Source organism: Sycon ciliatum, chromosome 4 (genome assembly GCF_964019385.1).
Source record: "Sycon ciliatum chromosome 4, ocSycCili1.1, whole genome shotgun sequence".
Classification (NCBI taxonomy): Eukaryota; Metazoa; Porifera; class Calcarea; order Leucosolenida; family Sycettidae; genus Sycon; species Sycon ciliatum.
The window spans coordinates 34121739-34143549 of record NC_088646.1 but is presented as its reverse complement, the minus strand read 5'-3'; the positions used below and the strand labels follow the sequence as shown (position 1 = coordinate 34143549).

General features: G+C 47.8%; 2 protein-coding genes across 2 annotated transcripts; both read right to left on the bottom strand.

Moving 5' to 3' along the window:
* Window positions 1-21: 21 nt before the first annotated feature.
* Window positions 22-12253, bottom strand: LOC135813522 (kinesin-like protein KIF16B; the record flags this gene model as incomplete). The annotated part of the gene is made up of 20 exons (XM_065326615.1): window positions 12073-12253; window positions 11257-11326; window positions 10852-10968; window positions 9909-10025; window positions 9664-9696; window positions 8890-8951; window positions 7800-7985; window positions 7397-7469; window positions 6669-6837; window positions 6344-6466; window positions 5885-5982; window positions 5548-5622; window positions 4797-4871; window positions 4588-4647; window positions 3790-3903; window positions 3374-3422; window positions 2493-2627; window positions 2140-2225; window positions 1724-1782; window positions 22-1333 (listed from the first exon to the last, which is right to left on the bottom strand). Coding segments are annotated over exons 1-20 (3063 nt in total), but the record flags the coding sequence as incomplete, so codon positions are not given.
* Window positions 12254-13613: 1360 nt separating this feature from the next.
* Window positions 13614-21329, bottom strand: LOC135815811 (hemicentin-2-like). Its single transcript, XM_065329152.1, has 9 exons — window positions 20966-21329; window positions 19842-19992; window positions 19390-19535; window positions 18468-18755; window positions 17409-17544; window positions 16540-16691; window positions 15772-15822; window positions 14910-15023; window positions 13614-14353 (listed from the first exon to the last, which is right to left on the bottom strand). The coding sequence occupies exons 1-9, from the start codon at window positions 21030-21032 to the stop codon at window positions 14130-14132; spliced, it is 1329 nt and encodes a 442-aa protein (XP_065185224.1). The 5' UTR covers window positions 21033-21329; the 3' UTR covers window positions 13614-14129.
* Between the last annotated feature and the right edge of the window lie 482 nt (window positions 21330-21811).

The following is a 21811-nucleotide window of genomic DNA, read 5'->3' as shown; positions in this document are numbered from 1 at the left end:
AGAGTGTGCAGCATATGATTGCACAGTGCTGGCTGTAGCTGTGTGCTCCACCACTTCACCAGAGTGTGCAGCACATGATTGCACAGTGCTGGCTGTAGCTGTGTGCTCCACCATTTCACCAGAGTGTGCAGCACATGATTGCACAGTGCTGGCTGTAGCTGTGTGCTCCACCACTTCACCAGAGTGTGCAGCACATGATTGGACAGTGCTGGCTGTAGCTGTGTGCTCCACCACTTCACCAGAGTGTGCAGCACATGATTGCACAGTGCTGGCTGTAGCTGTGTGCTCCACCATTTCACCAGAGTGTGCAGCACATGATTGCACAGTGCTGGCTGTAGCTGTGTGCTCCACCACTTCACCAGAGTGTGCAGCACATGATTGCACAGTGCTGGCTGTAGCTGTGTGCTCCACCACTTCACCTGCCGGCACCGAAACACTACTATGCTGCGCGATCGGCACAACAAACCTACCGGGGCATGCTGTGCTTGGTGGCTGCGACGGGTGCAGTACAGTGTCACCGCTAAGCGTATTGCCTGCTTGACAGTTTCCCTGGTCAGAGGGAGTTCCCCTAGAGTGAGCATTGCTGGGAGAGTGCTGGTCAGGGGCAGGCGCACAGTACTCAGTCGCATCAACAGCGTGTTGTCTTTCCTCGTGGCCATCCGGCGAGACACAGTCGCTGCAGCTGGGTACGGTATCAGCAGGAAATGTCACGGGGCTGAGGCGACCGAGGCCATCTGATGGTGATCCAGTGAGGTCGGTCAAGGAAGAGTCAGTACCTTGAGAATGCTCAGATTCGGCAGCCTCGCGCCCACTTAGAGTCGGGGACTGTCCCTCACTGGCACCATGACACAGTGAAGGAGATTTGCACTTATCTGTGCATGGTGATGCACACGCTGAATTTGCTGACGAACTTGATAGGCGACTTTCCAATCTGCCCAGAAGCTCTGTTTGCTTGAAGGACGTAGAGAGCAGAAGGTCAGCAAGTTGCTGCGCTTCACTGGTCACCTGGTCTGGCTGGCACTCGGCTACCAGCTCAGCTTGTTCAAACGATAGTTCACTCAGCGAGCGCTCTCGCAATGCACTGCATTCTGCGACCATGTCGGAATGGTGCAGTATCGGGGTGGAGCAGTCTGACGGCATTGCTGCATGCAGCCCTGTAGGCGTCTCGGTGGCCATTGGAAACTGTTTGCGAGAATGCAGGTCATCAACACTGTCAATGGGCTGGCATTCGATGGTAGAGAAATCATCACCAGTTCTATCATCGATGTGATCTATATGTAACGATGCGAAACCAGATGCAGTGGTTTTGCACCGCCGCAGCTTTGGCGTTTCCCTGCACAACAACAACACACACTCGCGCGCGCGCACGCGCACACACACATACATACATACACATACACATACACACACATACACACACACACACATACACACACATACACACACACACATACACACACATACATACACACACACACACACACACCTATTATGTGCAGGTGTGTGCAGGTACTAGTAGCACTAGCAATTGACTTCTCAAACCAAGCGCATCAGTCCACTTTGGGTACACAATTCCAGACATGTCCACAGTGCAATCAAGTCCCGTGACTTCCAAAGCTCCAAGATCAGCCTGGTCTCCTGAGCCCTACTCCGAAGTACTTGTAACAAACAGTGCAATCCCACACTACACTCACTTGTGTTGGTATAGTGTTACTGTACCTACTTTTTTCTTTGTGGCGACAAGAGGGATGCAATGTCCAGCGAAGATTGCCGAGCCACACTCTGCATACACAAAACAGTAACGAAATATGCAAAGGCATTGGCGCCGGGTACACATCAGTAGCTGCAGCAGCATACCAGCTATAACGCATTGTATTGCAATGTGCGCACATGCGCACAGGCATGTGTGTGTGTGTGTGTGTGTGTGTGTGTGTGTGTGTGTGTGTGTGTGTGTGTGTGTGTGTGTGTGTGTGTATGTGTGTCTTGTGAAATCCGGAGGAATAGTTCAGCACTGTTCTCTCATGACAGGTTTGCAGCCATGGGAGTGCACATCACATAGCACACAGCAAAAAGTCACAATGCGTCTCCCGAGATCGGCATTCACTTGCACAACGCTTGCTCCATGGCACTTTCACTTACATCGTGTTTCTGCCTTTTCAGCTTCGCAGCCTCTTCAGGATGGTTGAAACGGAATATGTTTTGTCGCCCAATGAGGAGAATCTGACCTAGAAAGACACAGAAATGCGACCACTACTGTGAGAGTGAGGTATCATCCAATAAGCGAATCTTAGGTCTCCCACAGACTCACAAGTTCTAGGCTAGAAAACCATTGAAGAAGATTTCCAACGGCATTTATCATCTTGCTAGCAATATTGCCGAAAGGGAACGTATTTGCCAGTAGTTGAACAAAGCAGGAGCATTTTTCGAACTTGATTCATCTCTGAAGGGCATGAGACAACACTTGCATCATGGCACGGCAGTGGAGTCCGTACCTTGCTCTAACCGTGTCTCCTCCGTGATCAGCTCACTGTTGATGGAGCATTGGCCGTGGATGGGTCGAATGCTGACACTGCGCGAGCTGTTGGTGATTTCACACTCCAGCTCTTCGTTATTGTTGGAGCACAGAGCTGCGCACAGACAGGACAACCGAGCACATACTCAAGTCAGAGATTGGGCGTCTAGGCACACCGTCGTTTTTTCTTATCTGAACATTCTCCTTATTCGAACTCCTTACCGTATCTGCACCTTTAAAGCCATGGTGGTATATTCGATTATAAAGCCAGTCTCAGTTATAAAGCCATGGGCTTCATAAACGAAATGACATTTGAAGTATGTTTTGTAAAAATGACGGAATAAGTACTATCCTAACAAACTTACAGCCCAGCAGGAAGGGTGAACAAGTGGACTTAGATTGAAATTGTTGTGTGAACTTTGACTTTTATGGCGCAGTGGGTGAGTCATTTTGCATCTAAAATAGCTAGGAAAGCAGCGGTGTTTCGAATATAAGGCCATGGCTTTAAAGGTGCTGACATACGGTACGAAGGGTTAGACTCAGATAGAGAGCAAAGGATTAAAGTTTTTAAAAAAAGAGGACCACATGTTTACACTGCTGGAAGGCTGTTGGCTTGGGCATTCCAGACGTGATGCAGCTGAGCATCAGGTCGTTGAATGTCAGTATCACATCAGTCAGTGTTGTGCTAATTGTTACACGTTCTGACTCGCCGGTATCCTGCTTCTAAATTAGTGTTGGACAAAACTGACAACCTGTACACCTTTAGTCCTCCCTTTGTGAAGGGGTTCTGCCTAGACAGGGTCAGATCATGCACTGCACATAAATATTCAGTGCCAGGTTGTCAATCTGCTTAGTGCTTACCAACATCTTGGTCATTAGTCGGGTTGCTGGTCAGATGAACCGTGCCCTCCTGCAGTAAAACCAATCACCGTATCAAACACACAGGTCCAGCACAAATCATGTGGTGAGTCTAAGTAAGTAGAATGTACGTACACCGATCACAGTGAAAGCCGCATGCTGGCGGTGTTCTTCGTCATTCGTGTTATCGAAATGACGACACGAGGCCCACTATTTAGGTAAGCTGAATAAAGAGCTAACGTACGGAAAGCACGCTGCAACTGCAGCACCAGATATCGGAACGTGGACGATAATTTTCTTCAAAAATCAAAATGCAAATTCTGATCAATAAAATCAGCTTGCTTCCCAGCATGGCTGCAAGACAGTGCAGTATACATGTATGGACATGTCTGAGCACAGTCAACTTCAGCAGTGCTTACCCTCAGGTGATAGAGATGCACGCCGGTGGAGGTGATGTCGTTGTTGATGGATACCAGATGTGGTACGTCGGAGTTGAGCGCAACGCTCACACCTTCGTCCTTGATGGCCACTTCCTGTACGAAGGCAGAAAGAGAGGATGGTCATTGTCAAAGAGCATATGGTACATGTACTGATAAGGAGGGGCCAGGACCAGCAGTTCACCTCTCTATGACTGATTTGTGTTTCTCGGCCGCCATGACATCAGGCAGGAGAGGTCAATTTCTCAACGAATCCCAATCAACTACGATCTCACTAACAAACAGATGTCAGTGTGTGATAGGACATTTAGTGTGCATCCAACAACACATTATGGTTGTGTCTAACACCTACCATGTTCAGGGTGCACCTAACAACACATACACACACACACATACATGTACTGCACTGTACTTGCTCACTGCCAAAACTGGTCATGTGGGTCTCCCCGCGAGAGGGGAGAGAGACTAAAAAGGAATCTTGGAAAGATGACTCAATTGGCTATTGAACCGCCCAAATCCCCAAATCCCCCTGAAATCCCCCCCCCCCCCCCCCCCAACACACACACACACACATGCACACACGCACGCACGCACACACACACACACACACACACACACACACACACACACACACACACACACAAACACACACACACTCTGCTTGATCTACAGTATCGCCGATCAGAGACAACAACAGACAAAAGGTAGCCATTGTAATCAGTAACACTCTGACATACATGTACATGATTGTACACATATTCAACGCAAGCACCTACGTACTTCATTGGATTGCTTGTAATCATCCCACTGTCCAGCCCACTGCTTAGTCAGATGGTTTACCTGGATGTACGAACAAAACAACAAACAGAAACAGAGGCTGATTAGGAAGGAGTACTGAAGTAGTTGCATGGACATTCCAGCATGGAATACACAAAATGGACAAGAGCTTTTTAAAACAATCTACTTGACAGTTGTTTCCGTCCACTTACCAGGGTTTCATTCTTTTCCAACGTTCTCAGCTGTTCGGCCAGTGAATTGGATCCAACACCCTCGGCGAGGTCAATCTAAGCAGTGGTTGACAAGCGGAAAATAGCAGGCGTTGAGCCGCGCTGACCAAACAGTTTGATCAAACAATTATAACTGATATCACACCCATGTAGCACATCACAAAGAACTGATGCTGCTGACTGGCGATGGCCGGGCTAATGTGGCACATTGGCATACTCACTATAATTATGTACAGTAGTACAGTTGAACATCGATTATCCGACCACCTCTGGGCAGACAACTGTCAGGCGGTGTTCAGATAAGGCAAATGTTCTGGATAAGAAAAAAACTGTCACTCACACACTTTCAGTGGTTATTACTAGCCGCACAACCTTTTTACTTTTTACTTTTCAAAATTTTCGTATTATTTGAATGGCTCACTACATGCACAGTGCGTACTCTATGGCACATGCGCCCAAAAATACTGTTACGGATAATCGAATGGTCGGATAGTCGATGTGCGGATAATCGATGTTCAACTGTAGCGATAACATTGAAAAGTGTAGTTCACAAAATATTTACCACATTCAGCTACGCTTTTTTGCCATCAAAACATGGCGGAACGATTGAAGAGTGGTTCAACCAAAGCGTGGCCAGCTAGACTGACATCTACATGTACATGTATGTCTCCCCCCCCCCCCCCCCCCCCCCGCCCTGTAACTCTAGACTAAGACCATCAGCGGAAACACACACCTGCATGGCCTTGAGCACTGATCGAAGACGTGTCACCTCCGTACGCAGCTCTCGGATCAACTTCACATTCGAGTCCTTCGTGTCAAAGCACAATAGCAACACACACAAAATTCATCAAGAGATCGATCAACACACGCACACAGTACGTGTACCAAATGGACACAAGCTAACTCAGCAGTGTATGTTGCAATAAGATGTACAGCAGTACACACGTCCATAAGTAGAGTGAAAGGAAATTTCAAGAAGATGGACGACTTGAAAAGAAGGTACCGAAAAGCGGCAACACTAAAGGAACATACCACCATCAAACCCAAGAAGACGCAGGCAAGACATTTACCTCGTTCACCACCGGACGGTTGACAATGTCCTTAGCTCGACTTGCGTAGCGCAGTGTACTTAGCGTCTCACCGAAACTTTGGTATGATGGTGAAATAGCTGTAACAAAATGATCATTGAATTGAAATCACACAATGTCATTGAGCCTACGTGTAAATAAACTCAAAGTCAAAAAGAGCGCCCCAGATGTTCAGAGTGGGGATTTCCCTGGTTTGCCTGTATGAACAAGAATAGTTTAATTGGATTGACTACTGGATCTCCAGACAGTTAGATATTTCCGCCATATCATTTTACAGGTCTCATCAACAGAGTTTAGAGTGACTACGATCTCGTACTGTACTGACTGCTATGAAATCATGATCCAGGAACTTTGTACAACTGTTCCTGATCAGAATACAATCCATAATCAAATGCAGTGCATTGAGACTATTATAAATACAAGATGAGGTGCCATACCTACCAGCTATCATGACAGTGAGTGAATTTCCACCGAGGCTGTCCTTCAGCAGCCACGTCAAGGTCGAGTCACGGTAAGGTATGTGTGCTGCCGTGCGCCGACGATTCTTGCTCCGTGACTGGTCGGCTGTAGACACACATGCACATGCACACACGCACGCGCACACACTCGTATTGCCCTTCTCTATGTGTGTGTACACTGTACAAGTACAAGTACTGCGAAGAACATTTGGGTTAAAGCCATCAGGCTTACACACTCCAACAGAGGGGGGAGAAGATGCGCAGAATGGAAACCTAGAAGTACCCAAACAAATCATCCAGCTGCCTACCTAAGGCAGATATGACGTTTCCCAGTGCTACCAGAGACTTGTTGATCTGATTGCCTTCCTTGAGGCGCGAGCCCGTCGCGCCTGTGTCCTTGCTCCTCTCGCTGCCGGCAAGGTCCACGAGGCTGATGTGACTGTTGGTCTCGCATGGATTGTCACCGGCGAAGCAAGCCTAGACAAACACAAGGGCATGCAACAGCCACAGGCACTAGATTACACACAATTTGTTTACAGTAGCAGGGTTGCTACAGAGCATACAGACAAACACCTTGCTGCTCCAGGGAGACCCTGGCTAGCAGGAGGAAAAGCATGGTACAAATTGAGCATGCACAAAACTACAGTGTCGCTGTTGGTGAAATTTGACCCAAACAGCAAAGCTAGTGGCCCGCGCCAATTCATGATGTCACCGTGCGTCTACATGTGTATGACCAGCAGCATTGCTATGCCATTAGTCCAACTTCGAGAGCGTCAAGAGCCGTGCAATTCTTGGACATTAAACATACGCTTATGGTCGGATATCACTTAGTACAGCCATGGAAATAAACCAATGTGAGTAAACTAGATCTGCCATAGTACATTCTTAGCTCAGAAACAATCACTTGGACTTGGGCTAGCTAGAGAAAACCAAACCCAAATGAAGACCACAAAGTTTTGAAGACTATTGCTAGCCTATGTTGCCATTTTCGGATTCAAAACGAGAATGCGGAGTGCCAGAGTAGCAGCATTCTTACCTTTTTGAAGGTTATTGTGAAGACCGCATGTGACCGACTACTAGTTTCATTCATCTGAGTGGAACCAGTTGCTCTGCAGCGGCGCACAAAATGGCATGAGCAAAACCCAAGCACACACACACACACACACACACACACACACCACACACACACACACACACACACACACACACACACACACACATGTTGGTATCTAGTATCTACATACACATGCAGCGGGGCAAGTCTACAAAGCATGACCCATAGGTGTTTTCAAATATTTCTCCAGCCTGCATTTCATGATCAAAGCTACATATCCGACATTACCATGCATTGCGCAAGATGGAGTGCTGATGAACAGCGGTTTTCAAACTAAGCAGTGGGTATTGAGCTCGAAATATACTACAGTAGTGGCGTGTAGTACCTGGCAGCATTGCCTCGGTGCAGCAGCTGTAGCATCTGCTTGTAGTTGGTCACGGAGTGCGACGTCAGGTCGGGCACGTAGGGACCGGTGACGGGATGCTCGCGCACCTTCAGTGTGTGCTGCACCTTCTTCTGAGATGACTGGTGCAGTAGGTCACCAATGTGCTCATTGTAGATCTCGGAAAAACTGCACACCACACAGCAACAACACACGGGATGCAAGAAAGTACAACAGGCATATACATGTACAGTGCTGCTCAATGAAATCCAGTCGAGTCACTCAAGTACGCGCCGGGCGTTGCGCAGCCCCCAGGCCTGCAAACACTGTGCTGCGAAATGGTGCAAGGCGCAAACTTGACTCACGCGGCCGGATTTCATAGAGCAGCACTGCACTATACAGATCATGGTCAATCTCAAAACCATGGCATTCTGACAGGCTGGGCGAGGTTTCATTTCAATGATTGTACAGAGCTGGCTAATGAAATTCACCATGTGCCGACAGAATGCTGATGACCCGAGCACTAGGAACACTGAGCTGTGCAACCGAGCCCGGCACTCTTCTATTCCTGGTGGGAAATTCTTTATCGGTCAACACTTTACGGGGGGGGGGGGAAGTACCAGTCCATTCACCACTATTAGAATCGTGACAGGTATGTACAATGCAACATCCATGTCAGGGAATAATTTAACCGGTATCGCATCGCAGTTTGCTACGCAATTCTTCTGAGGTGCGAAGCAACTTCAGAAATGTGGCGCAGAAAACTGCGATGCATATTGATTTTCACTGTACCCTATGATGCACAGTGCACATGCCAGGTGTGTCGCTAGGGATGAAATAGATGCACAAAGCTTCAAAAGTGTTGAGCTCTGCATCCCGGCACCAGGTTAGATTTGCAACTAAGGTGTTACGGTGTTGTTGTGGTCTGAGCTTGCACTCTGATCAGCTCTGCTGAAGGACAATGTTGTCAAGTGTTGAAGAAAATTGCTAAGCAACATTTTCGAATTGCTATTCAAGTTTGCTTATGCGTAGCAAAACTGCTATGCAAAAAATGGAAAGTAAATTGTTCCCTGCATGTACACGTGGACCTCACCTCACAGACGTGCGATAAGAGACATCTGGTGATTGAAGTCGATCTATTTCTTCAAACAAAGCCTACATAAGCACACACGCACAGATAGATAGATAGAGAGAGAGAGAGAGAGATAGATAGAGAGAGGGAGAAAAATGGTTAAAAGTATATGTCCGCCGGGCCAAAGAAAAGCCATGGTCTCTTATTGCCTCTGTAAACGGGTGGAGATATTGAGCCATAGCGATTCTCGATTGTGACCAACCTCTGCATATCCTAGTCAGGGTTCTAGCCAAAGGGGGTAGGGGGGCGCAGCGCCCCCCCCCCCTCCCCCCCCTACTCCGTTTGCGCCCCCCCCCCCCCCCCCCCCTGTGAAAAAGTGCCGCCCCACCCCACTCATTTTCCGATTTTTGTGTTTTTTCACGCCCTTGAACGAAAATACAGTCGATAGTCACTACTAGAGGGTTCATAAAGGCACATTCGTGAGGGGTGAACTCGGGGTTCACCCTGTATGTTGCTTTTTGCATGGCAAGACAATTTCGCACAAAGGAAAAATGGGTCATCCTTTTCCCATGCCCACCCCCCTACTATATTGACCTGGCTAGAACCCTGCTAGTACAAACTCGGCTCGGTCCACGTCACAGTAGATTCAAAGAATACACAAGAGGGTGGAAGGAGTGTGGCGGGTTAGCAAAACAGGCTGTATTCGCCTCATCACCCACACAGGACTGGTAAAGAACAGAACTTTGAAAAATGTGTACATGTAAAAGCAGTACCCGGTACGCGGTAGCTGCTTACCTTGCATAGGCGTGGAATTAGACCAGGATCGTCCTGAGAAAGACAAACACAAACAAAAGGCGTACAGCAAGAAAGTTATCTCGATACATTGCACTATGCGTGTAGAGGCAAGTCAGAAGTGCGAGAAGTTCACCTTCTGCAGTTTGCCAACACCATAGCATGAAAAGAAAAACCGCAGGACAATTGCATGGAAGTATTTGAATCTCTAAGCACGCTGCTGTGTTGCAAACAAAACCGTACTGTACCTTGGTACCCATCATGGTATAGGTTTTGCCAGCTCCCGTCTGACCGTATGCCAGTACACAGGCATTGTAGCCTGAGAAGGCACCAGTAAGCAATGCCGGGCCAATGTCAGAGTACACCTGGTGACAGCAAGTGCACACACACACACACGCACACACACGCACACACACACACACACATACACACACGTGCGTGTGCACGCTCGCTCACACACACACACACACACGCGCACATGCACATGAGCGCACATACGCAAGAACGACAAGCACCAACAACATCACACGCCAATATAATTTAACCAATCATCCTCGTGTGCACCCTGTTTGCTAACAGATCCAGAAGACACCTGACAATCCAACCATACCATACAACATCTATGCCGAAACACCTATCGGTATTGCAAGGCATGATTATGCTCTGCACAGCGCAGACTAGAGGAAAGGCAGACCGAACACTTAGCATGTTCCCAATAATCCACTCACACACTCGAAACCCCCCAGAAGCATTCCTTCAGAGGGTCAAAACACAGCCACACAACAAGCTTTTGCCAAGGGGTTCCAAACAAAGTACTAGCAATCACTGCAATGAATAAAACAATCTGCCCGTTCACAACAATGGTCATAGGCACGACTCACAGATTGCCTTATTATTTGCTGAGATTTCCTTCGACCAGCATTTCCACATACAGTCAACTTCGCTAATAACGACTGCGGATATAATGACAACTCGCGAATAACGACAGAATTTCCATGCCCAGAGTAAAGTCCCATCCAACTGTAATACATACATGTATAATGAGACTTCGGGTATAACGACACTTCGCGAATAAGGACACTTTTCTGATGCCCCGCCGAGTGTCGTTATATGCGAAGTTGACTGTACTCAGTAAACTACAGAATGTAAACTGGCAAGAAAAATAGAAATATGTGATAGTTGTTGTCATACCCGTTCTTGTGAGGCATAGTTAGCAGCATCCTTTGTCACCGACCAGAAGCAGAAATCGTAAGAAAACTCCTTGTTATCCTGGACAACAGGGCCCACTCCACCGGCACTGTACCGACCCTGACAGCAGCAACAGCGGCGATGGCGGCGGCAGCAACAGCAGCAGGAGAGCACACAAGAACAACAAGATGAAACTCCTTCTTTCCAGTCCCAAAATGCAACAAATGGCGACAGTCCCGGCCCAAATAAGGCATGACAGTTGGGGGTCGTATTTCTTTGACCCAACTGTAGCTGATGCTGTGGGAATACAATTATACACGTGCACCAGGCTATAAACTCTCAAGCAACAGAGTGAAAATGTCTATCAAAGCGACGGAGAAGGCAGCAGCGAGTGACTCACTCACTCACCTTGGGATCAAACAGGCGCACGGACCGAGGTGTCATCTCCACAGTGAGCTGGGTTTGCGGCTTGCTCTCTCTGCAGATAACCAGTTTGAAAATCATACACAATATTAATGGTGCTGTGCCCCATGTCTTGTGGCCTAGCTATACATGTATTATGTCATACCGTTCAACTCTATCATGCAGAGCGACTGGCAGATCCCGCCCCGATTAGGGAGAGCTGTTGGATTTTTGACACCCCCAACCAGTGTGTTCCGACAATCATTGGCGACAGTTTTATATGGCCTGTCAAGCCTAGTCTGCGTCCATTTTCTTGGGTCAAGTACTAGTATTCTTGAGCCTCCTGCTAGTGATTGCTGTGCAAGCAATAAACAATATGTGCATGTATGTCTTTTTATTCAACAGATGTGATCTGGTGATTTATGCTATGAAATTGTGGTTTCACGATCATGCCCTTGATAGTCTCTTCTTCCCCATCCTCCTACCCTCCATACCCATACGTGGCTAAAGGCGTATGAAATGCTCTATGCTATCCTTGGCTAGTCGAGTGCCTCAGTCTGCGGTGATCTCCAATGAATGTACGTGGTGCAAATGCCTCAACCAAATCAGTCCATGATTCTCAGGACTGTTGAAGCACACAGGAAAGTGCGACACTCTCTTCGTTTCCCTTCCCACATTTCCACCCTGATTTCTGCTTTTCCTAGCTTGACAGGTCAACGCTTTCGAGAAACGAAGGCTGGATAGTAGAAGTAGTTATTCAGCACGGACGAGTCCGAAAATTGACAGCTCCTACAATCATACAGTATGTCTTCAACAGCTAACCTGAGAGTCAGCGGACGAGCCCGAACAGCGACCTGCACGGGCGACGCCATAGTTCTGCCTATTGAGAAGATCCCTCTGAGTAATACACTTCTACATACTGCAGCCACAATGCTCCATTGGCACTATCTTCTTCCTCTTGTGTTCGTCCAGCTTGCTACATGAATCCAAAATGTTCATCTCACTCAAGATTGCTCCAAAAGTCAAAGCTCCACTCGAATCACTCGGGTTTTCTTTGCGGCCTTCCGGCTTTCTCCGCAGTTTCCACTGGATTCGCCCGATCGCGAGCTCGAGCGCTCCGATATCCACGTACACATTTTTCGCCTTGTAGTTGTACGAGATCTGCATGATCGATCGACAGGCCAGCATGACAGTATTCAAGTAAAGTTTTCTAAAAACCAGAAGAGCACTGAGGAGGAGATTGTTGTTGTTGCCGCGATGCTCATGCTCTTGTAACACGACTCAGTCCCGTGCCTGTCACGGACACACTCCCAAATATCCAGTCGCTCTAGCTAGCTTTGTGGTATATTACTAAACCAGTGCTTTGTTGGTGACTCTAATGACTATGATGGCCAAAACGCCTGCAACCGTCACTGCAAGCCACAAGCAGCGCAGATCTACTGGCCGGGCCCGAACATTGTTTTCACTTTCAGTCGGAGAAACTCGGAAGGACGTACAGTTTGTCACTTCCAAGTTGCAATGTCGGTGCATAGTCTAATCCCCCCATATGTAGGTCTGATCTGATCTGTGGCACTGCACTGCAATCGTACCGTGCAAGCTGCCAACCTCTGTTATCCGTCGCTTGATCGCTCTGCCTCACTTATCCGGATAATGGACTCCGCAGCTCATATCATTGTGTACGTGTGTAGTACTACCATAAAAGTGCCGTATTGCCGCTACGGTAAGTGAACATAGTGCTTTGAGGTTACGTATGGGATAACAGTCATCAGTTGAAATGCTTTGGCAAAGACGGTCGTGACACAGCGATGCACTAGCGACTCACGCCGCATCTGTAGCACCAATAAGCGGTTCCGCTGACTCACCATGTACCACATGATTGACGTCATTCGCATTGCATGTGATAATAAAGATTATGCCATTTATGGTGTACAGTCAACTTCGCTAATAACGACTGCGGATATAATGACAATTCCCGAGTAACGACAGGTTTCAAGTCCATGCCCAGAGCAAAGTCCCATCTAACCTGTATACATATAATGAGACGTCTTCGGGTAAAAGGACACTTCGCGAATAAGGACACTTTTCTGATGCCCCGCCGAGTGTCGTTATACGCAAAGTTGACTGTACATGTATGAACCATTGGACCAATCGAATCGATCCTGTCTGTGTCAGATAGCCTATGCTACACTACTGTGTTGTGTTGGACATGAAAGCGGTGGAACGTTGGGTGTCTCGTCTCCGGCTGGTGTACTCAGGTAGGCCTGTTTGTTTGCTGACTATCTCGCATCTGAACCCCCCCCCTGTAGCAGACCAGCTACCTCTCTTGCCAAGGGGCGGGAATCACGAAAGTTGCACCGAAGTGATATGGCCGCGATGAACGCTCTTCCATTTGTATATTGCTTTTCAGTACCGGCACATGCACATGAGTGTGTGCATCGGGCGCTCTAAAAATTTAATAATAGATATCAACGCTTCTCTCATCATTGGACAGAAGTGGAGCTTCCGCCCGGCATGATATGCATGCTGTGCAAATTGCCAATTACTATGGTCTATTTGAAATGTAACTTGTTCTACAAAATACGGCGAATGTGGAAAGCATGTAAGGCAGTGTGACTCCAGGTACTGTTTGAAGCGCATAACTTAGAAACTGCAAAGTATAGACATGTGTGAGAGGGGGTGCTCCAAAAAGTGTATACATTATTATTCATAGGCCTAAATAATTATTATGCAGCACAGCCGTCAAGGCCTCGAAGCCTACGCATAGCAATGTAGTTTGTATTACTATTTCCTGTGGAGGGGGGGGGGGCAGATACAGGTTGATCAGAGTGCTCCGACAAGAGTTCAAGAATATACAGGGGCAAAAAAAGGTATGACCAGAGTCAGGATCCTCCCGTCAGGCCCGTAATGTCACTCTCTGGTGCGCCTTTGCCAATCATTAGAGCTGTGTCGCTGTAGTTGCGGCTCATGCGGTGTTCCAGGCTGCTGCGGTGCTCCTTCTTGCTGATCCTTGAGCTAGGTCTGCCGGGATACATCCCCGTCGTGTTGGATGTGAAACCAACTGGTGGAACATCGGGTGTCTCCAACGGGCGTACCGACCTACGCACTGTTATTCATGATCATAATGAACATAAAGAGTACATGTGCACACATACAATTTGCCAGTGTCTCGCGGTTCCTTGTAGAAGATTGAGTAGGATGGAACTGAAGATCGAGTAGAATAGAACTGAAGGGTGAAGAAGCTCCAACAAGATTCGGCTGGTTTAAATTCAGACTTAGCGGCTAGGTCGAATACTAGACTGCTAGTACGACAGTGCTGCGGATGGGGTTGTTTCCCAGTCAAGAGGTGGTGTTCTCAAATTTGAAGCACTACTGGTTGTCTACTGGTGCACTTCTCCAAGGTTATTGCATGCAAACACAATGACCTGTATTTGGCAATTTAAGCTTTTGCACTGACATGTCCACTTCAGTAGCACTAGCAGCAGGCAGTATTTTAGCATAGTACACACCTGTGGAACTCTGAGGGGGAGGGGGGTCATCATGGATAAGAAAAAATGCAGAGGACATGGAAGCATGGAGGCCGGTTGTGGTGAATGCCAGCAAGCCGGCATCATGGAGAGCCTCGGCTTCAGTAAACGTAAGCAATCACGGCAAATCCTTACCAACTCCGGAGCCGTGCTGAATCGGTTTCCTCAGTAGCAGTATGGCCACGATTGCAAGCAGCAGAACACCTCCACCGCCGGCACATACTGCTATGACAATCGTCCTCTCAGAGTCTGGAGTAGAAAAGCAATACACGATGCGCCAAAGTTGCGACCACTAGTTGGCACTATTTTTAGATACTACTTACCCCGAAGTATTTGCCAAGCTAACGGTTATGTGACTTACTACAGTACTTACAACTTGCACGCATTAGTTAGCTACCTAAGAATTACTCAATCTGCGTACCTAATTTTGAAGCCCGGAAATTACGATGTCAACGTTGCTCCTCTTTGAAACTGCTAGGAGCTGCGCTTACATTTATGGCTCAGTGCTAAAGTGGGTATAATTGCAGTTGTAAGAAGCATGCACAAACAGCACTTGGAGTAGATTGATCATTGTGCTACTGTGACTTCTCATGTACTCTGTTCTAGTCTTCACTGTGCCGTATATCGTAACAAGAGTACATAACCCCCAGGTTATAATCATGGGTATGGACGATGAGAAGGTGAAAACCTACAGCGGCAATGATAGAAGGAGAGATGACTATCAGCTGAGTTTGCCTGTTATGATCTAGTTACCTACGTCTGAGGTACATGGGCAAGCCTTCTCTACGTAGTGTGCACTAGTAGATCACCATTTTCACAAGGCCACATGTGACCGACGGTGTAAGGCGAAATCCCGCAAGGTGTTTTTCGAGGGCCATTCTGGTAGGCATGACAACTTGTTTTGAAAGGTTTTGCCTTACAATGCATGGTCATGTGACGCTTGTGACCAAGGTCGACTGTAACGGTAACATACTAGCAGGTGCTAGGTGTGACTTACCACTGAGCCCTGATGAAGAGCCGCTATCTCCATTTCCAGGGTCAGTTGGTTCTGCGATTTTCACATACAATCATACCATAACACAACAATTTTATAGTTAAGCACACCTGACTGTGACTTTTATTTCTCCCAGCGTTCTGATGAATTTGGCTAAGCATTGGGTATTCACTCCCCCCTGGCAGCGACAACCATCATAATTATAGCTGTACAGAGCACCCTCCCAACAGGTGTTGTTGCTCTACAATAATCGGAGCATGAGTTGGGTCGACCTAACCAGCCCCGCAACCTTGCCTTGTGATCGCAAACGACCTCCAACTCGGTAATGCAATACTTGATTTAGTGCACTTGAATATGCAATTAGTATAATGACAGGCATCAAAGTAGGTGCCAGAAAAATCGCACCGCAGTTCCCAGGTGGAATCGGTTCCACACTACATGGCCAAGTGTAAATGCAATACCACAAGTGCTCACACGCGTGCATATACACACACACACACACACACACACATGAATACCAGGCGCGTGCGCCAGTGCCCTTGAAGGGGGGAGGGGGTTCCGGGGGGCCTCCCCCGGGAAAATGTTCAAAAAATGAAGCAAAATCCTGCATTTTGAGCGAAAAAAGGGGTTCCGGGCACCCAGGAACCCATACGGGGCACGCGCCTGCATACACACACATACACGCACACACACACACACATGTAGTATGTCACGCTGCCAATCTCGTCCGTAATAAACTGATATCGTGAAATAGGTCACCGTGATACCTACCGTCGACTTGTAACCTGACACTGCTGGAGGAGCCGGTTCCGAGTGTGTTGCGTGCACTGCACTTGTACATACCAGCATCACCTTTGGTCAGTGTTACTATTTTCAGACTGTTGTCAGCCTCGATCTGGAGATGTGGCGGTGAGTGCTGGATACTGCATGCATGGGTACAAGAATAACAGCAATGACAAAGACTGAATGCGAGCCGCGGTAAGCTAGGATGTTGATGACGGTGGCGGTGGGCACCATTTTCGGCAGCATATCGTATCTTGCCGTGGCATTAGGGCATTTTAACTTTTAAGGTATCGGGATTCTAGCCAAAGGAGGGTGGAAGGGCGCATCAACCTTTTGGAAAATATATACCTGCGCCCTCCTACTCTGGTGGTATGCCCTCCCGGGGAAAAAGCCACCCTCCGACGGGGTGCACTGCAGTAGAATTTCATTATCAATGCATGCCCAGTGTCAAACAACTTACTTGGATAGCATGCGATTGTATAATAATACTGAAGTACTACTATTATAGGCACTTCCACTGCAACGTCAACTAGGCCCACATGTGCATGCAGCCAGCCCCACACCCACCCTTACTGCATATAAAGGAAGAGGGTTATTACAGCAATGTACCTTTACTAGGATCAAACCAAGCAAATGGGAGGAGGGGTAATTTTAAAGGAACTGCACGTAACACTCACTGTACGCGTATACGGCGGCACTCCAAAGAATGTACTTTGCATCCCCGGATAACTTATGCTGTTTTAGTCCATAGTTCAGTCTTGACCTCCACGCACCCACCGCCAACTCTTGCAGACATTTCCTAGCCAGGATCCTGATATGCGCAATTGCGCAAGTTCTACAATCGCCGCAGTACTTACACAGTATCATCTTTGTACCATGTGACAATGAAAATGGCTGGCCGACCAGTGACGCTGCACTGAAATGTGACTGAATTACCAATGGTCTTTTCCACAACTGGAGTCGACAGTAAATTCACAGTAGGACTTCCAGCTCCTGCAACACAGCCAAAAGCAAACCCAAATCTTTCTACACACTGCAGCATGTACACAGTAGGAGAGTGCTTATAGCGTGGACCAGCTGCAGTGCAGGGTCACAGTGCACACTCTTGTTTATGTACTCTTGCTGGTAACACAGTAACTATCCAAACTTAACTCATCCGAATGCATGTTCATCGATGTGCCGAACCACTGACCTCGGGGATAATCGCATGACATCATCAGGATAGGCTTGTGCTTCAAGATAATTATATCACATTGCGCACATTTCCCAACCACCAGAGCAATTGTTCATGTAACACCGTGCAGATTACATGCCCCACCGAGCGCATCAATCATCGGGGTGGTTCAAGCAAAAGGCTGTCCCCGAACATCTTTGTACATACGCCAAAGAGACTGGCTGCGTTCGATTATGCACTTGAACCGACTCATGAATCCATTCGCATGCATTCAAATCGTTCGATTTTCATGTCATGAGCCCCGGAATCCATTAGGAATCTATTCACCCTATCCACATGGGGTGATGTGAATAGCGCGAATCGATTCATGAATCGATTCGTGAATCGATTCGCGGGCATAATCGAATGCACTCACTGAGTGACAACGGACTACGGAATGCCTACTACTAGATGTCAGTTCTAGGTACCCGAATTATCGACGTAATCCGGCAAGATGTTTGTGCAAGCCATACCTGTGCGACTGGCCCACTGGGCCTTTTGGAAGATAGCATGCATCACCAGTACATCGACAATGCCTGCATAGCTCATACAACTCATATTCTCTGGATTGGATTGGATTTTTTATCGTGGTGGTTATAAAAGACACCAACCTAAATTGAATTCCTAAAACCAAGGCAATAGACCCACTCGAGAGAAGGATAATACCGAAGTACATGAATGGGGACTGTAGAGTTTGCCTTACCGAAGGCACTCAGCGTGGCCGATGCATTGACGGTGCCTGCAGCATTGCGAGCCACACAGTAATAGGTGCCGAGGAGCGTGTCCTGCACATTCGTGAAGTGCAGGTCATTCCCGGTCTGCGTTATCTCCGTGGTGAGCGCTACGCGGGTGGGTATGTTGGACAGTGGACGGTACAACCACTCGATTGTCGCCGCACTACCCAGCGCCGTGTCCACAGAACACTGGAATGTTGCCGGGCTGCCGACCTGGACAGTGCGTGGCTGTGGTCGATCCTTGAACACTATAGCTCCTGGACAAGGAAAAGGGGAAAACACTACAACGTGTACTAGTATTCACTGGTTTGAGGCCGGAAAGCGCAAACGGTACTAGTACTAGTGGGTAGCAATTTATCATTGTCATGAATAGGACAGCGAGATAGGGAGTGTTTCAATGGTGTGATGTGCGTGCGTGTGAGCGTAAGTGGCAGTGATGGGGCGACATAATCATATCCCCTGTTCATCGTTGACCCCATCAAAGCCTTTAGTAGCCCTTCCTCCCCGTGCACGATCATAGGCACACTTCGTGAGCGGGTAGGCATGTTATTGTAGTGAGATCGGTAACTGTAGCATGATTGAAGCAATGTGTTCACACAGAGGCAGTTGACTATATGTACATGTCTGATAGTGACAACATGACTGAATGAGTGAGAGAGAAACTAGATAAGCGCACAGCGGGACCTATTACTGTGGCAATGCCAATGACATGGTTAAAAGCTCAACTGGAAATGTAATACATTGTACCCCATGGTGGAATGAAAGAGTTGCAGAACAAAGACCGGGGTGGAACATTAACTTGCAATTGCTGTAAGAAAATCTGATACTGGCCGTGCAAGGTGTATTAATCAGGGGGTAGTAAAATACCTACTCCCTAATGTATGAACTCACTGATAATTTGAATCAGTCCAGTTTGATTTCCCAGCAGCAGCGTCTGTGAGACGTCGTCAGCCGTGCACCTAAAGTAACCTGTGTACGGTATCTGGGCACCCCGTATACACTTGTCGCCGACAAAGGCCGTGCCGCATGGCGTAAGCCTGAAGAACGTGGATAGTACATGCGAAAGGCAGTGGAATGGACATACATGCACTCACACTCGTTAGTGCATGTGAGTTGGTTCCTTTACTATCATTGCAGGCAGTCCATCAACCAAACATAACATTACTAGTACTAGGTACATGTAGGTACTGTCAAGGATGTTTGGATCAGAAACATCCCAATAATGTTTAGTTATGCTTGCAATATTGTTCTGTAGGTGAGGAAGCTCTTGATTCTTTGCCAATGAAATGTATACATAGAACATTGCTCGTCCAGTATACATGTACATGTAGTAGTGTTCGTACCAGCTCGGTAGGTTTATTGTGTTGTTGTACCACCAAGTATATGCCAGGATGCCGGTAGTCGAGGTTGACTGTGCTCGGCAGGGTATATTGATGTCAGCGCCGATCATGTACGTTTTGTCAACTGGCCCAAGCAGCAAGGCGCCATCACAACCTGCCGACACAAACAAATTATGTGCACAGTGCAACCACATTAATCAGCATTTGGAGTGTGTCAGGACCAAGGAGTATTTCACTTAATCTTTATCAGGGTTTTGTGCTAATAGAAACTTTGAATAGGCGATGTGGAGAGAACAACTATAACACAGTGATGAATACAATGTAGTGTGTGTGCACTCATCCACAAGCAGATCGCACCACGCATCGCATCGCAAAAAAAGCTTCTATGAATCCCTCTTCCGACATGTACCGTGTATTCTGGCTGGAATTTCCTTTTCGGTGCCATTCCAAATTGCAGCAGTGGTGATGCCTGAAGCTTTGCTTTTGAAGTTTGCAGGTATCACAACTCAAGACTGCTGAGATTGATACGGTTGAGGGATGTAGTGTACTTTGGCAAAAGATGTCAGGGACAGACTTTCAAAGTAAGGCCTGGAAACTAATGGTAAGAACATATTGGGGTTATTTGGAGTGCGAAACCTCCATGTTCGACCCCGCCGGGCACCACAGGGAATTTCACAGAAGCACGTACACCCCCCCCCCCCCCCCCCCTACACACACACACACATACACATACACACTAGTATCCCCTTCTTCTTCTGAAAGTGCTGAACATTATGGGGTTGATGGGTAATTGCACTAATTGGTGAGGCGAGCAACTGATACGAACAGTGTATTTCCCCGTCTGTAACACGGATGCCTAGGACTCAGAAACGCAACTCCCTGGCCGATACCGTGACGCCAGACTACTGAATACGTCCGTCATTATGAACAGGATAAAGGTGATGAGCGCAAGATGTTGCTGCAAAGGATTACGATCAATTACCGGTATATTCCTGGCGCTATTGTTGTTGTCAGTTACGCTAAGTTTCTGTATCAATCCAGCTTGTAGCGATCTACTAACTTCTACCGCAGTACTAGTAGTACAGGAGGATTATCGGATCTACCGCAATGGTACCATTCAAGCTTACCAAATGGGCTCAGCACGAATAACGCGACTATGGAAGCAACGAGCTGCTGTTGAATGGACATCGCCATCCCTCCCTTCCTCCGTCTGCTGGAGGCCAGGCCCGGACACTTGCTGCCTAGCCTCGTCAGAGTATGAAGGGAGTGAAAGGACGCTGAGAAACAGTTCTCTATTCCTGGCCAGTGATTCCCACAGCAGCGCCCAGCAGTTACGTTTGCTTGTGCAGATTTCCAAACTCGGCCCAGTGCTGCACTGAACAAATTAATTGCTTTTCCTATTTTCCTCTCAACCCTATCAACGCGTGGTCTATGAGACTATGGAACTACATGCATGATACTGTCCGCCCATCGGCGTCTGTGCCGTGTCATGCTCGTGCTGTGAGGGGCTCAGGGTGGCACGGTCCGGCGACGGTAAGTCGACACTGTGTCCACTATTGCCTATTGCAGTATTGGTATTGCTCGATGTGCGTGATCCAAAACTGCAGATCAAGTCAAGTCTTACATCATCCATGGTCCGCCCATAATCATGATAATGATAAAGCCGAGCCCCGCATCCTGTATCCTCAGGAGTCAGTGGATCTACAGTGGATCAGACAGGCTGCTCGCTGAACCTAGGCTATACGATCTAAAGCCAAGGACTTAGGTAGAGTGACTCAGTCCTAGGCTAGAGAGAGCTCGGAAAGTAGATCTACAGACAGTGGACTTGGTGGATGACCACGATATCTTTGTGGCTTGCTGTCCAGCACTATAGCGGCTCAGCCCCTTTCACTCCACTTCAGCCTTCAACGCTTCAGCCTGTTCAGGCAGCGCTGAAGCCGGAGACAAAAAGCTCGTTGGCCGTTCAGTTCAGC